A 15,000-nucleotide genomic window follows, 5' to 3' on the forward strand; every position below is an offset into this window, starting at 1 on the left:
AATTTCCCCAACTTCTCACCGCCTGGCAGCGCTGTCGTTGCTGCCGGGTGCGCGGGTGAATCTGGCCCCTCATCCAATCAGCTGAGAGTATGGCGCCATAATCCGAATAATGCCAGGGGCATATTACCTGTTACACCGCGCCATAAGTGGACATAAAAGGTCAATGACGGACACCAGGTAGGACGCTAAAGTCTCCATTGGTCCCGAGGGGAAGTCGAGCGCAAAACAAAATCGGAATGAAATCGATTTTGGTGGGAGTTATCAGTACGACACTTTGGGTTCTGGGAAGAGGTAAACAGAGAATTTAGCGGGAAATGCTTAGAGATCGTACGTCGGGACGCACGCAAGCGACAAATGTTATTTATTTTTAATCTGAACGACTGCGGTGCTATGCTATTTTATTGCTATAATAATGTTTAATATATTATTTCTCAGCTAAGGCTTGTAATACATTAGATTAATGAAATTTGTAATATAGGAAATGTACTCGAATTTGTGCAAATTCGCAGTGAAAATCGAACACGTGAATGATTAAGTTTAGTTAGACATAACTACACGAATTAGAATGATTACGATTATTTTACTAACAAATGGGTCCTTGTATCACCTCAGCAGTATTGCATACACTAAATATCATTTATTATAATTTACAATAACAAAATAACTGAGTAAATCAATTATATGAAAATCTCAGTATACATACCCTGAGAGGTGTATTTTTCTCAGCCCCTCAGTATACATACTCTGAGAGGTGTATTTCTCTCAGTATACATACCCTGAGAGGTGTATTTTTCTCAGCCCTTCAGTATACATACTCTGAGAGGTGTATGTCTCTCAGTATACATACCCTGAGAGTTGTATTTTTCTAAGTCTCTCGGTATACATACCCTGAGAGGTGTATTTTTCTCAGCCCCTCAGTATACATAGCCTGAGAGGTGTATTTCTCTCGGTATAAATACCCTGAGAGGTGTATTTCTCTCGGTATACATAGCCTGAGAGGTATATTTTTCTCAGCATATATACCCTGAGAGATACATTTTTTCTCAGCATATATACCCTGAGAGACGCATTTCTCTCAGCATATATACTCTGAGAGACGCATTTCTCTCAGCATATATACCCATATATACCCTGAGAAATATATTTCTCTCAGCATATATACCCTGAGAGATACATTTATCTCAGCATATATACCGTAAGAGATGTATTTCTCTCACCATATATACCCTGAAAGTTTTCTTTAATCAATATTTTAAGGATTAGAGCACGGCCTTAATGACCTTAGTATAGGCGATAGGGTTCAAACCCCCATTAACAAACACCAAGATGAAATTTCAATAGTACTAAAACGCCAAAAAAAAACAATTAAACATAACAGTAGTTATAAATGCATGTCGCAATTTTTTACATATGCAGTTAAATGGAAGTGCATTCAAAATTTTTTTTTACACACAACAGAGGCCTTTTTCCGTGCTATTTAATTTTGAAAGCATTATTTCAAATGTATTTACGAAAACTCGCACAATGTACAGGAGCTTTATGAGAAAGTTGACTGTGTAAGTGTTGTACACTAACCTGCTGGGTTGTAGACTCACCTGCTGGGTTGTAGACTCACCTGCTGGGTTGTAGACTCACCTTCTGGGTTGTAGACTCACCTGCTGGGTTGTAGACTCACCTGCTGGGTTGTAGACTCACCTGCTGGGTTGTAGACTCACCTGCTGGGTTGTAGACTCACCTGCTGGGTTGTGCACTCACCTACTGGGTTGTAGACTCACCTGCTGGGTTGTGCACTCACCTGCTGGGTTGTACACTCACCTGCTGGGTTGTACACTCACCTGCTGGGTTGTGCACTCACCTGCTGGGTTGTACACTCACCTGCTGGCCAGGAACGTGAAGAGAGAGGCCGTAGGGTCCATACCGGAGAGTAGTGCCGTAAGGTGTGACCCACTGTGGTCCTACCTGGGGAAGATGTACACACAGGCTACCTTACTGATGTACACAAGTGTACATGATATTTATCGATATATTTCTTGTGTACACAAAAATGCACGTGTTAATACACATGGTGTACATGGAGCTGTACACGGTATGTATAATGTATATATATTTCCATCCTTACCCATCCTTCTTCCTTACCCATCTTACCAAAGCTCTGGTCATCAGAATCGAAGAATCGATATATATATATATATATATATATATATATATATATATATATATATATATATATATATATATATATACCTGTCTAATAATCATTTATCTATCTATTAATCTATTATCTATCCAGCCATCTAGCCAGTCTGTTCATAAATCTGGTAGGACAGTGGGTAAGTAGAGTAAATTTTCTTGTGTTTGCGTGTGTTGGTAGTGGAGTGTCAGAGTCGTACAGTGTCGGCTCTGCTGCCTTGTTGGTGTTCGGAGGGTCGAGCCGTCAGTGTCTCACATTCCCTGTACCTTCCTCCCACCGTGGGAGGGTACAGGGAGGGAAGACACTGTTGGGAGGAGACCCCAGGGGAAGTGAGAGGTAAATAATATTCTCTGTTTGTGTCTCACACACACACGCACACAGCCTCTGTCTCTCACGCACACAGCCTCTGTCTCTCACGCACACACACTCTGTCTCTCTCTCACGCACAAACATACTCTTTGTATCTCTCTCTCTCTCTCTCTCTCTCTCTCACACACTCTTTGTCTGTCTCTCTCTCTCACACACAGTCTCTGTCTCTCACGCACACACACAATCTTTGTCTGTATCTCTCTCTCTCTCACACACACACTTTGTCTCTCTCTCTCTCTCTCTATCTCTCTCTCACACACACACACACTCTTTGTCTGTCTGTCTCTCTCGTTCACACACACACCTGACCTTTCACCATCACAATAACATCACCTGCGCTAAAGCCTGAATGTTTTCCATCCCAGGATACACGAGGATTGTCTAAAGCTGCCTCTAGCACCGCCCTCCTCACCGCCCTTAATACTGCCATAAAAATAACATTTCTCATAAACCATTACTATCTGGGCAGAAAAATGTATGAATGCTGAGTGAATTGTTTCATACCATGGCCTGTGTTTCATACAATGGCTTGTGTTTCATACCATGGCCTGTGTTTCATACCATGGCCTGTGTTTCATGCCACGGTCTGTCTTTAATACCACGGTCTGCGTTTAATTGTTCCAGATAAGGTATTTTGGCGTGAATTGTTCCAGACACGGTACTGTGACGTTAACTGATCCAGATACGGTATACCTGGAGTTTACCTCGTGATTCCTGAATTGTTCTAATCACGGTGTTGTGACTTTCATTTTTCCTAGAAAGGAAATAGATCTGTCTGTAAGCAGAAAATGATAAGAAGCTGGACAATGAGGTGGACCTGGAGACAGTGAGAGTATTTTGGTCGCTTAAGAGGCACGTAAGTTTCCCCGTCTTCTAATAACATGTTCATTTTTCCACTATCATCAAGCTTGTCTATAATTACTATCACATTTGCTTTGTCTGTTTCGTAAGGTGAAGTCCAGGATCTTTACTTAATTCATGGTATAACTTAACAAATTTTTGAGGACAATTGTGTTGTAGAGGTGTGAACAAAGCTCAGATAAGAATTATGAACAAGGTATATTATAGTGAAAATGAACATGTTATTAGAAGACGGGGGAACTTACGTGTCCCTTAAGCACCAATGAACAGGAGGAAACTTGCTGGATTTCCTGCACTGAGCAGGGAGGAACAGCATCTATTAGAGAGAGTGAAGAGCCAGAGATAAGTGCGGAGAAAGTGGGTGAGACACTGGGAAATATATAAAAAAAAAAGGGGGCTGTGAGGCAGTGACGAGGTTGAAATTGAATAAAGAGGGTAGGATAGATCGAATTATGAATGAGATGTTGTATGCAGGTGGGGAGATACATTAGATTAGAAGCAGCTGGTATATCAGTTTAATGCATGTATGGCATACGAGAGAGTATCTGAGGAGTGACAGACAGTAAACTTAGTTTTATCTTTCTCAGTCCTTAGGTATAAGTGAAAAGGGGGCCAAAAGAGAGTGTATAAGAATTATAAGGTAATAAATTCGCCGAGAATGCCTGGTAAAGTGTACAGTAACATTGTTATGGGAAGAGTTATGGGTGAGACAGAAAGAAGGATGGTAGAACAACGAGGATGGAAGGAAGGGATGTGAGATGTATGGAGTGAGTATCTGACTGAAGCAAGTAAGCGAACAATACTTAGATAACGAGATAGAGTTATCTGTTGCATTTATGATTTTAAAAATACGTAAAAAGAACATATATTTTTTGCAGTTAAAAGAACAGGTAGTAGGTTACTGGAAGCTTTACAAAGATGCGAAGAGGCTGAGGTTCAGGTTATGGTAAGTAAGAGGGAAGGTTAATATACCAGAAAAATGTAGGCCTTAGATAGGCATGTGTGATGTTACCCTAGTTGTTCAATATAGATGTATTAATTAATTCTAGGAGGCAGTAGTCCAACTTAGTGCATTCTAGAAAATCACTAGACAAAGTTAGTTTTATTTTAGTAATCCCTAGATGAAGCGAAAACGTTTTTGTAATCTCTGGATGAAGTGAGATTGTTTTTGTAATCCCTGGATGAAGAGAGAACGTTTTTGTAATCCCTGGATGAAGAGAGAACGTTTTTGTAATCCCTGGATGAAGTGAGAACGTTTTTGTAATCCCTGGATGAAGAGAGAACGTTTTTGTAATCCCTGGATGAAGTGAGAACGTTTTTGTAATCCCTGGATGAAGTGAGAACGTTTTTGTAATCCCTGGATGAAGTGAGAACGTTTTTGTAATCCCTGGATGAAGTGAGAACGTTTTTGTAATCCCTGGATGAACTGAGAACGTTTTTGTAATCCCTGGATGAAGAGAGAACGTTTTCGTAATCCCTGGATGAAGTGAGAACGTTTTTGTAATCCCTGGATGAAGTGAGAACGTTTTTTTAATCCCTGGATGAAGTGAGAACGTTTTTGTAATCTCTGGATGAAGTGAGAACGTTTTTGTAATCCCTGGATGAAGTGAGAACGTTTTTGTAATCCCTGGATGAACTGAGAACGTTTTTGTAATCCCTGGATGAAGAGAGAACGTTTTTGTAATCCCTGGATGAAGTGAGAACGTTTTTTTAATCCCTGGATGAAGTGAGAACGTTTTTGTAATCCCTGGATGAAGTGAGAACGTTTTTGTAATCCCTGGATGAACTGAGAACGTTTTTTTAATCCCTGGATGAAGTGAGAACGTTTTTGTAATCCCTGGATGAAGTGAGAACGTTTTTTTAATCCCTGGATGAAGTGAGAACGTTTTTTTAATCCCTGGATGAAGTGAGAACGTTTTTGTAATCCCTGGATGAACTGAGAACGTTTTTGTAATCCCTGGATGAACTGAGAACGTTTTTGTAATCCCTGGATGAACTGAGAACGTTTTTGTAATCCCTGGATGAAGTGAGAACGTTTTTGTAATCCCTGGATGAAGTGAAAACGTTTCAGTAACTCCTAGACTAGCCTGTGCAGTCTCGGACCCCATAGACCAAGTGATTACCTGAAAAATAACCCGTAGACTTACCTTAGTGCCTTCCAAGAACCACTGTAGGGTAGGCCTATGCTCGTGCAGGAGAGGCCGGCGGGGTTGGCAGCCTATCTTGATAAGTTCTGAAGGCTCATAGATCTCTCTGGCCCCCAGCAGCAGAGGCGGCGCCAGCGGCTCTCCTGACGGAGGTAAGAAACATCTCTCTGAGACATTCATAAAAGTATACGTAAATCACGGTATGGATGGGGATTGAACTCGTTGCAAGTGAATCTTATTGTAGCCATCTGGCCCAGGATCTTACTCGCTGGCCTGGAGTTTTACGACTCCCTAACTACGAGTTCAATCCCCACCCGTACTGTGGTTTGTTTGCAATCGTGTCACTACGATTTCGTGAGTCAGAAAGTATAGGTATTTTAACCCTGAAAAGTAAGAGTGCAAGAGTATAGCCATAACTGGGAAAGTAAGAGTTTGTATGCATGTCTGGGGAGAAAGTATTAAATATTAGACCTAATGCGGATATGAAATTGAGAAATATAAGTTTTTCAGACTGAAGGTGGAAGAGTTAGTTATAGCTCTGACGAGGTTAATTTATCACAAAGCTAAAATCAACTAAATTTGACAGTAAACGACGACATAAAACTCTACGGACATGTCCACCCATGTTTCATTTACTCTTAAAAAACATTATTTAATTTTAAATTATTGATTTATGGAACAAATAGTTTTACAAGCACGAATTCATGAATACAATATATATATGCAGAACAATTAACGTGGGAATGAAAATCTTAGAGATAAAAGATTTTTATCCTCATGTGGCTTGTCCTGCACTGTTAAGATCGCCTCTGCGATTGTTTTGCCTTATATATATATATATATATATATATATATATATATATATATATATATATATATATATATATGCAATAAGATCACAGTAAACAGGTGATTTCAGAATATGCAAAACAACCACTCTGAAAGAATAGAGAAATTCCAAGCGCTTTCGTGACTACTCACATTATCAAAGAACTATGAAAGTAAAGCATCCAAGGAAGCTATATAAGGGGTCTGGCCAGCACCTCACTATCAGATCCCACAACGGTTAAACACCTGACGCGCGCCGACCCTACTGGAAAATTTAAAAATTATTATTTGTCCAGTGTATTATTAAATTCTTCCCGAATTCTATTAATTATAAATGGATCTAATTTATATAAACCAAAGGAAATATTCATATTATTGTCAAAACTGCTTTTTATTGAATCTTGTTTCATAAAAAGCAGTTTTGACTGGTGAACACTCTACCTGAAAAGAAGCAGTACCTACGATATCCAGTCAAGGCTGGATATTATAGTGTGGATAACCCAGCATCCACTATATACCTAATCCAGGTTGCGGGAGCCACTGTCCAGATTAACCAGGATATTGGTGCTGGCTGAACGTAGTCCAATGTAGGCCTCACAGCCCGACTGATTGGGAACTAACTGGAGGAGCTCATCATCTTCCATCTTAAAGACAGCCAGGAGTCTGATGGTAAAGCTCCTTATGTATGAAGGGAAGATGTTGTTGAGCCTTGGGCCCTTTAAACTTATTGAGTTTTCTCAAATGTACATGTTGTACACCTAGTTTTTAATGATTTCGGCGTGAAGATTTGGGACCAAACGTAGAATTTTCGAGGTGTATATTATAATGCATCTTTCTCGCCTACATTCCAGGGAGTACAGATCAAGGAACTTCAAACGTTCCCAGTAATTTAGGTGCTTGACTGAATATATTCGAGCAGTAAAGATTCTCTGTACATTCTCCAGGCCAACAATTTACCCAGCTTTAAGAAAGGCTCTTAGTGTACTGCAGTCTGGAGAGAACAAGTGAGGTGAAACCGACCGTCATCTTATTGTACATGTAGCTGACCCTTCAATAATGTTATTGAAGGGTCAGTTAAAGTCACATTAAGTTCAATAATGTTATTGAAGGGTCAGTTAAAGTCACATTAAGTTCAGTAAAATCAGTAAGGAAGAGTCACTGTGGTTATCGTGGATCCTCGACAAATTTCACTGGAAGACTGTCAGCTCAACCCATTCTCGTCTCCAGCTAACAATGTTCACCCATCCGCCCACACCCGCCCGCCACCCACACCCGCCCGCCACCCACACCCGCCCGCCGCCCACACCCGCCCGCCGCCCACACCCGCCCGCCGCCCACACCCGCCCGCCGCCCACACCCGCCCGCCGCCCACACCCAGCCGCCACCCACACCCTCCCGCCCACACCCGCCCGCCGCCCACACCCGCCCGCCGCCCACACCCGCCCGCCGCCCACACCCGCCCGCCGCTCACACCCGCCCGCCGCCCACACCCGCCCGCCACCCACACCCGCCCGCCCCTACACCCACCCGCCGCCCACACCCGCCCGCCGCCCACACCCGCCCGCCGCCCACACCCGCCCGCCGCCCACACCCGCCCGCCGCTCACACCCGCCCGCCGCCCACGCCCGCCCGCCGCCCACGCCCGCCCGCCGCCCACGCCCGCCCGCCGCCCACGCCCGCCAGCCGCCCACGCCCGCCCGCCATCCACACCCGCCCGCCACCCACGCCCGCCCGCCACCCACGCCCGCCCGCCATCCACACCCGCCCGCCACCCACACCCGCCCGCCACCCACACCCGCCCGCCACCCACACCCGCCAGCCGCCCACACCCGCCCAAACATGCTCAGCGACACACTTCACAGTGATTGTCCACTTGGAAACTCTCTGCGTCAGAGACACAAATTAGCAGCAGGTGACACATATGTGTCCCTGAGGTGTTGTGAGGAGAAGGAAGGGGGGGAGGGGGAAGGGGAGCTGAGCGGGGTCAGAGGTAAGGGGAGGGGGAGAAAACGGAGGGAGGGGGTTGGGAGTGAGGTTGGGATATAGGGTATGTGAAATGGGTAGTGGGGATAATATGGGAAGGAGGGGGAGTTGGAGGTGTGGAGGAGGGGTGATGGAGGGGAGGGGGAGGTGGAGGTGGGAGGGGGTTATGGAGGGGAAGGGGAAGAGGGAGGGGAGAGGTTAGAGACACTGGTGTAGTTACCTGCCCAGGCGAGACGATCTGCATAATCAAAATGCTTCTCTTGTGAACTAACTGGTGCGTGGGGCGTGGGCGTGGAGGACGGGCGTGGGGCGTGGGCGTGGAGGACGGGCGTGGGGCGTGGGCGTGGAGGACGGGCGTGGAGGAATGGCGTGGGGCGTGGGCGTGGAGGACGGGCGTGGGGCGTGGGCGTGGAGGACGGGCGTGGGGCGTGGGCGTGGAGGACGGGCGTGGGGCGTGGGCGTGGAGGACGGGCGTCGGGCGTGGGGCGTGGGCGTGGAGGACGGGCGTGGGGCGTGGGCGTGGAGAACGGGCGTGGGGCGTGGGCGTGGGGGCTGGTAGGGGTAAGGGAGAGGAAGAAGTAAATGTTTGTTGACTTCCCGTCTGACTGCAATGCAACACAGGCGATATAAAAGTCTTGATCAGGATGGTGGTGATGGCAGGTGGTGGTGGTGGTGGTGGTGGTGGTGGTGGTGGTGGTGGTGGTGGTGGTGGTGGTGGTGGTGGTGATGGCAGAAGGTGGTGGTGGTGGTGGTGGTGGTGGTGGTGATGGCAGAAGGTGGTGGTGGTGGTGGTGGTGGTGGTGGTGGTTGTGATGGCAGAAGGTGGTGGTGGTGGTGGTGGTGGTGGTGGTGGTGATGGAAGAAGGTGGTGGTGGTGGTGGTGGTGGTGGTGGTGATGGCAGAAGGTGGTGGTGGGGGTGGTGGTGGTGGTGGTGGTGGTGGTGATGGCAGAAGGTGGTGGTGGTGGTGGTGGTGGTGGGGGTGGTGGTGGTGGTGGTGATGGCAGAAGGGGGTGGTGGTGGTGGTGGTGGTGGTGGTGATGGCAGAAGGTGGTGGTGTTGGTGGTGGTGGTGGTGGTGGTGATGGCAGAAGGTGGTGGTGGTGGTGGTGGTGGTGGTGGTGGTGATGGCAGAAGGTGGTGGTGGTGGTGGTGGTGGTGGTGATGGAAGAAGGTGGTGGTGGTGGTGGTGGTGGTGGTGATGGCAGAAGGTGGTGGTGGTGGTGGTGGTGGTGATGGTGATGGCAGAAGGTGGTGGTGGTGGTGGTGGTGGTGGTGGTGGTGGTGATGGCAGAAGGTGGTGGTGGTGGTGGTGGTGGTGATGGCAGAAGGTGGTGGTGGTGGTGGTGGTGGTGGTGGTGGTGGTGGTGGTGGTGGTGATGGCAGAAGGTGGTGGTGGTGGTGGTGGTGGTGGTGGTGATGGCAGAAGGTGGTGGTGGTGGTGGTGGTGGTGGTGATGGCAGAAGGTGGTGGTGGTGGTGGTGGTGGTGGTGGTGGTGGTGGTGGTGGTGATGGCAGATGGTGGTGGTGGTGGTGGTGATGGCAGAAGGTGGTGGTGGTGGTGGTGGTGGTGGTGATGGCAGAAGGTGGTGGTGGTGGTGGTGGTGATGGCAGAAGGTGGGGGTGGTGGTGGTGGTGATGGCAGAAGGTGGTGGTGGTGGTGGTGGTGGTGGTGATGGCAGAAGGTGGTGGTGGTGGTGGTGGTGGTGGTGGTGGTGGTGGTGGTGGTGGTGGTGATGGTGGTGGTGGTGGTGGTGATGGTGATGGTGGTGGTGGTGATGGCAGAAGGTGGTGGTGGTGGTGGTGGTGGTGATGGCAGAAGGTGGTGGTGGTGGTGGTGGTGGTGGTGGTGGTGGCAGAAGGTGGTGGTGGTGGTGGTGGTTGTGGTGGTGATGGTGATGGCAGAAGGTGGAGGTGGTGGTGGTGGTGGTGATGGCAGAAGGTGGTGGTGGTGGTGGTGGTGGTGGTGGTGGTGGTGGTGGTGGTGGTTATGGTGGTGGTGGTGGTGGTGGTGATGGCAGAAGGTGGTGGTGGTGGTGGTGGTGGTGGTGGTGGTGGTGGTTGTGATGGCAGAAGGTGGTGGTGGTGGTGGTGGTGGTGGTGGTGGTGGTGGTGGTGGCAGAAGGTGGTGGTGGTGGTGGTGGTGGTGATGGCAGAAGGTGGTGGTGGTGGTGGTGGTGGTGGTGGTGGTGATGGCAGAAGGTGGTGGTGGTGGTGGTGGTGGTGATGGCAGAAGGTGGTGGTGGTGGTGGTGGTGGTGATGGCAGAAGGTGGTGGTGGTGGTGGTGGTGGTGATGGCAGAAGGTGGTGGTGGTGGTGGTGGTGGTGCTGGTGGTGGTGGTGGTGGTGGTGGTGATGGTGTTGGCTGATGGTGGTGGTGGTGGTGGTGGTGGTGATGGCAGAAGGTGGTGGTGGTGGTGGTGGTGGTGGTGATGGCAGAAGGTGGTGGTGGTGGTGGTGATGGCAGAAGGTGGTGGTGGTGGTGGTGGTGGTGGTGGTGGTGGTGGTGATGGCAGAAGGTGGTGGTGGTGGTGGTGGTGGTGGTGGTGATGGCAGGAGGTGGTGGTGGTGGTGGTGGTGGTGGTGGTGATGGCAGAAGGTGGTGGTGGTGGTGGTGGTGGTGGTGGTGGTGGTGGTGGTGGTGGTAGAAGGTGGTGGTGGTGGTGGTGGTGGTAGAAGGTGGTGGTGGTGGTGGTAGAAGGTGGTCGTGGTGGTGGTAGAAGGTGGTGGTGGTGGTGGTGGTGGTGGTGGTGGTGTAAGGTGGTGGTGGTGGTAGTAGAAGGTGGTGGTGGTGTAAGGTGGTGGTAATAGAAGGTGGTGGTGGTGGTAGTAGAAGGCAGTGGTAGCTGCAGTGGAAGAAGCGTTGGTAGGGGCTGATAATAGTTGTTGTTCGGATGGTAGGTTTATAAAAGACAAGAATTACTGAGAGAGTCCTCAAAGAGACACACAAGGGTAGACTGCAGCTTCCAGGGCTGCAGGAAAGCAGCTGACACGGTCCACAACCAGGAGTGACAAGTAAGCCCTTACACTCGATGAAGGAATATCTGAAGGATATAAGACAGTGGCAGTAGAGAAGGAACTGTCAGTATGGGAGAAGGTAACATGTGGGGTGACGCAATGATCAGTACTAGGACTACTACTATTCTTTGAGATGCGTAAATGACCTGTCAGAGGATAACTGCTCTTAGCTTGTAGGTGAGCTGAGGTAAGATAACATCTCTAAGCCTATGAACTGAGGCAGGATAACATCTCTAAGCCTATGAACTGAGGCAGGATAACATCTCTAAGCCTATGAACTGAGGCAGGATAACATCTCTAAGCCTATGAATTGAGGCAGGATAACATCTCTAAGCCTATGAACTGAGACAGGATAACATCACTAAGCCTATGAACTGAGGCAGGATAACATCACTAAGCCTATGAACTGAGGCAGGATAACGTCTCTAAGCCTATGAACTGAGGCAGGATAACATCAGTAAACCTATGAACTGAGGCAGGATAATATCTCTAAGCCTATGAACTGAGGCAGGATAATATCTCTAAGCCTATGAACTGAAGCAGGATAACATCAGTAAGCCTATGAACTGAGGCAGGATAACATCGCTAAGCCTATGAACTGAGACAGGATAACATCACTAAGCCTATGAACTGAGGCAGGATAACATCACTAAGCCTATGAACTGAGGCAGGATAACGTCTCTAAGCCTATGAACTGAGGCAGGATAATATCTCTAAGCCTATGAACTGAGGCAGGATAATATCTCTAAGCCTATGAACTGAAGCAGGATAACATCAGTAAGCCTATGAACTGAGGCAGGATAACATCACTAAGCCTATGAACTGAGACAGGATAACATCACTAAGCCTATGAACTGAGGCAGGATAACATCACTAAGCCTATGAACTGAGGCAGGATAACGTCTCTAAGCCTATGAACTGAGGCAGGATAACATCAGTAAACCTATGAACTGAGGCAGGATAATATCTCTAAGCCTATGAACTGAGGCAGGATAACATCACTAAACCTATGAACTGAGGCAGGATAACATCACTAAGCCTATGAACTGAGGCAGGATAACATCACTAAACCTATGAACTGAGGCAGGATAACATCACTAAGCCTATGAACTGAGGCAGGATAACATCACTAAACCTATGAACTGAGGCAGGATAACATCACTAAGCCTATGAACTGAGGCAGGATAATATCTCTAAGCCTATGAACTGAGGCAGGATAACATCAGTAAGCCTATGAACTGAGACAGGATAATATCTCTAAGCCTATGAACTGAGGCAGGATAACATCACTAAACCTGTGAACTGAGGCAGGATAATATCTCTAAGCCTATGAACTGAGGCAGGATAACGTCTCTAAACCTATGAACTGAGGCAGGATAATATCTCTAAGCCTATGAACTTAGGCAGGATAACATCACTAAGCCTATGAACTGAGGCAGGATAACATCTCTAAGCCTATGAACTGCGGCAGGATAACATCACTAAACCTATGAACTGAGGAAGGATAATATCTTTAAGCCTATGAACTGAGGCAGGATAACATTTCTAAGCCTATGGACGGAGGCTGGATAACATCAGTAAGCCTATGAACTGAGGCAGGATAACAGCACCAAGCCTGTGAACTGAGGCAGAATAACATCTCCGAGCCTATGAACAGAGGCAGGATAACACCTCTAAGCCAATGAAATAAGGTAAGATAACATCTCTGAGCCTATGAAATAAGGCAAGATAACAGCTAAAGCCTATCAAATAAGGCAGGATAAGATCACTAATCCCGTTCTATCAACACAACATCGCCAGCATACCTCAGTTCCTATAACCACAGACAATTATAGATACAAAAAAAAAACTGACAACTTATGCAATTATAACAGAAAATGTAATGATAATAAACGCAACAAATCATTAATGAAAAAGCTGTCCATTCATCCAAATTACCCGAAACTTACATAAATTCAACCCCCCGTCCCACGAACATCAACATAAGCCCCTCTAAACCCCAACAGAAAACGAGACACGGAGCTAAAACAACACAGTATCGGGCCAGAAATAATTCGAACTCCATTAACAAGAGACGATTCAATTTACAATTTTGGGGACAAAGCAAAAATAAAACGAGTCAGCAGTTTTTTTTTGGGGGGGAGGGGGAGAGGAAGGGTAGGGGAGACGAGACCACATGGGTTTTAGAGCACCGGCACCCTCTTACATTGTTATGCTATAATAATAAAAGCAGTATCAGAAGTAATAATACTAATAATAATAAAATAATAATAATATAATAGTAGTAGTAGAAGCAATAATAATAGTAATAACACCTAATAACAATAGTAGTAGTAGTAATAATCATAATAATAATAATTATTATTATTATTCAATTCAATTCAAAGTTTATTCTCTATAAGGATTACAATGCTGAGTTTACAGAATTTGGTTATTGTGTGGTTTACATGTAGTAAAATAATAATTACAGAGGAGGCCACTAGAACACCTAGCATGGCTAGGCATTTCGGGCAGACTTAGATTAATTCTTAAATTTAAAATATTACAATAATAATTATAATAATAATAATAATTATAATAATAATAATAATGAGGCCAGGGTGTTGGAGAAATAACAATAGAAGAGGAAAGAAGATGGCATTGTGTGTAACGCTTCTTAACTCTTGCCACTGAGAAGGCAAGAGTAGTCTTCTTTCCTTCTCTCTCTCTCTCTCTCTCTCTCTCTCTCTCTCTCTCTCTCTCTCTCCACTAGTTTATTATGTAATGAGAGAGAGCGAGTGTGTTGCCTGTACTCGGCATGGCCTGCTGACCTGCAGGCAGCCTCTCCCGCTCAATTTTAAACCACCAAACTCATTATCAAACTCAATTACCCGAACACAACATGCAAGTTTTAATGAAAAAACCAAGACGAAATTTTTCATCTCAGGGACCAGGCCTGCTAATCTATATATATATATATATATATATATATATATATATATATATATATATATATATATATATATATATATATATATATATTATATGCAAAAAACATAATGATAATTTGCTAAGTTATGTGAGCAAAAAAATTATCAAGAAATCTTTTTTTTCAAAGACAGATTAATGTTTTGTTTCGTTTTGTCTTGTCATTTGCAGTTTTTCTGACTGATTAAATCCTCAGACACAAGAACACCAGTGTAAACATAGCAGCGCTAACTTTAATATATTGATATATTCTTCAGACTTCAGCCTTACGATGGATTTTGTTGGTTAGAAGGAGGAAATGCTGCAAGTTACCTGGAGGGTAATTCGGGGGTCAACGCCCCCGCGGCCCAGCCCATGACCAGGCCTCGTTGGTATTAAATTTGGGAATTATTAGCTCTATCCAGCAAAAAACAATTCAAACAGAAAACTGAGAAATCATCGGTTAACGGGAGCAAATATTTGTTCTGAGATGTACATACAACGCTGTGGAGGTAATTCTGGGAATAATTTTTTATATATTAATATTACACCGATAATGCTATATTAAAAGGCTTAACACGTGAATATTTAAAGGTTTATAACGTGACTCCATTAAGAGGCTTATCACTCTATTAAGCGGCTTGTAATGAGAGATTTGA

The 15,000-nt window shown here is 45.9% G+C and overlaps 1 protein-coding gene across 1 annotated transcript in view; it reads right to left on the reverse strand.

The window, feature by feature from the left end:
* LOC138854405 (uncharacterized) overlaps nt 1-15,000 on the reverse strand; it is a 145,499-nt gene that overhangs the window by 28,297 nt on the left and 102,202 nt on the right. The window contains exons 4-5 of the mRNA XM_070097452.1: nt 5,569-5,711; nt 1,876-1,959 (exon numbers count right to left, since the gene is read on the reverse strand). Coding sequence (XP_069953553.1) covers nt 1,876-1,959; nt 5,569-5,711 — 227 coding nt within the window. The remainder of the gene's footprint in view (nt 1-1,875; nt 1,960-5,568; nt 5,712-15,000) is intronic.

The sequence above is a fragment of the Cherax quadricarinatus genome, chromosome 58, assembly GCF_038502225.1.
Source record: "Cherax quadricarinatus isolate ZL_2023a chromosome 58, ASM3850222v1, whole genome shotgun sequence".
NCBI lineage: Eukaryota > Metazoa > Arthropoda > Malacostraca > Decapoda > Parastacidae > Cherax > Cherax quadricarinatus.